The sequence below is a fragment of the Kryptolebias marmoratus genome, linkage group LG4 (assembly GCF_001649575.2).
Source record: "Kryptolebias marmoratus isolate JLee-2015 linkage group LG4, ASM164957v2, whole genome shotgun sequence".
Classification (NCBI taxonomy): Eukaryota; Metazoa; Chordata; class Actinopteri; order Cyprinodontiformes; family Rivulidae; genus Kryptolebias; species Kryptolebias marmoratus.
The window spans coordinates 960,995-963,185 of record NC_051433.1 but is presented as its reverse complement, the minus strand read 5'-3'; the positions used below and the strand labels follow the sequence as shown (position 1 = coordinate 963,185).

Below are 2,191 nucleotides of genomic sequence, written 5' to 3'. Positions count from 1 at the left end.
CCAGCCACTATGGCTGGTGGACAAAATTTTTAATTTCCACCCCTGCCACAGACTGAGACGGAGCTCCAAAACCGTCCATCTGGACTGAAACCTGGACCTGTCCACATGGATGAGACAAATGTCTTCTGGAGAAAGGTCTGATGGTCAGATGAGACAAAGACAGATGTTTGGACACAAAGACAAGAAGGACGTTTGGAGGAGTCAAGTTGAAGCTCTCAGACCCAAGAATATGGAACCAACTGCCAGGCACGGTGGTGGGAGCATCATGCTGTGGTACAAAGTAAGCAGGACCGCCTCCAAACTCTTTGACTTCATCTCAGATCAACAGCTGGACGTGATTCCAAACAGACAGAACTGGTTTCTGGACCAACCTTTGACTTCAACCCGGTGGAGAGTTAGTGGACCGATTAAAAGCCCGGTCCGTTTCCAACAAGACGGGTCAAACAACCAGAACTCTGTTGAGGTCCAGGGACAGTTAACCAGATGTGTGTGCGTGTCTGTATGTATAATTGTGACCCTGTGTAGATCAAAGGAAACCTATAATAAATTCAACTTGTTTTTAAAACTGCCGTGATGAGAGGACGAACCTGATGAGAGGACGAACCTGATGAGAGGACGAACCTGATGAGAGGATGAACCTGATGAGAGGACGAACCTGAACACTGCTGCTGCTCATATGCATGATGGCAGAAATTTAAATAATTTGACTGTTTTTCTGTTTCTGCTGGGCTGAAACTAACTGACCCAGGAGGTTCTGATCAGGTGGTTCTGACCCGCTTTCTGCCGTCACCTGAAAGTCTCTGCAGGACGAGCTGCCTGCCAGTCAGCGCTCAGGGAGAAGCCCGTCGCTGACAGACAGGCGATGATGATGATGTTTTCCGGTCGCCCTCGCGCTCCCACCCCGGACAGGTAACCAGCTCACCTGTAGAAGTTCTCCGAGCCGCCGATGGCCACCAGGCAGTAGGCGTTGGTGAGCTTGGCGAAGCAGCCGACCTCGTTGTTCTTCTCGAAGGAGGCTCTGACCGCCATGATGCTGCTGAGGAGGAGCGCGAGGAGCAGGAGGAGCAGCGTGGTCCGGACGGGTTCTCTCAGAACTTTACTGTTCGGCTTTCGGACACAGAACACGGTTCTATTAAAACCCGGAAGGTTCCGCTTCGAACACGGCCTTTGTTAGGAAGGTTTAAGTAAACAGATCTCTGATTACCTGAAGAAGACTCGCGGCCTCCTCACACGCGACACGGTACTTCCCTCCTACACGTGTTCACTTCCGCTTTACGCGGTGACGTAGGACGTACTTTACGTCAAAACTAAACTAAACTCAAACTAAACTAAACTCAAACCCGGTTAGTTACGTTTCGTCTGTAAAACATCCATCCATTTTATTTACCTGCTTCTAATTTCCTGCTCGAGGGAAGCTGCAAACTATCTCCTATAAACAACAATAATAATGTATAAATATAAGCTTAGACATGACGTCACATCCGGGTGTTTACAGACAGGCGCCATCTTGCGGCGGTCAGTTCAGTTGTTTAAAGCTTGGGAAGAAAAAAATCAGTCATGTTGGCGTGTTTCAAACAGATGAAACGCTGCAGGGGGGAAAACATCTGTCAGGGTTCGAGTAAACTGTGATGTTTGTCTGCATGTGCAGAAGGTCGTCGGACATGTTCGGCACATCTATACGATCCTAAACGGACCCGTGGGCCTGGACTTCCTGACCCGGGACAGACCTGAGAACCGGACTCTGTTTGTTGCGCGCTGAATAATTTATCACCATCAGCTGTGTCGTTGGAATAAAATCCTTTTCCTTCGTGTCTCTGCACCCCGTTTATTAAACATTGTTTTTTAATGCTTCATTTGAAAATAATTTTAGTTGATATAGCAGCTAAAACTCAGATTTTTAGCTAACATTTAGCCTGGTAGCAGCTGAGAGTAACTTTATTTTTGAGGTTCATCAGATCTCAACATAAAATGGGGGCGGGCGATAGGTATTCCTTTAAGAAATGGGATATATGGGATTAAAGACACAGATGGAAACATAACTTATGATGAAGGGAAAGTAAACTGTGTTTTTAGAGATTTCTATAAAACCCTATACACTCCACAAATATGTCCAACAGATGAAGATATTAATCTATTCTTGGAGAGAATAATTCTTCCAAAACTAAATAGTAGTCAATCATCAGAACTAGAC

General features: G+C 46.3%; 1 protein-coding gene across 1 annotated transcript in view; it reads right to left on the bottom strand.

Moving 5' to 3' along the window:
- eif6 (eukaryotic translation initiation factor 6) overlaps nucleotides 1–1,331 on the bottom strand; it is a 4,721-nt gene extending 3,390 nt beyond the window's left edge. Inside the window, exons 1-2 of the mRNA XM_017404189.3 lie at nucleotides 1,205–1,331; nucleotides 923–1,107 (exon numbers count right to left, since the gene is read on the bottom strand). Coding sequence (XP_017259678.1) covers nucleotides 923–1,029 — 107 coding nt within the window. The 5' untranslated portion in view covers nucleotides 1,030–1,107; nucleotides 1,205–1,331. The remainder of the gene's footprint in view (nucleotides 1–922; nucleotides 1,108–1,204) is intronic.
- Between the last annotated feature and the right edge of the window lie 860 nt (nucleotides 1,332–2,191).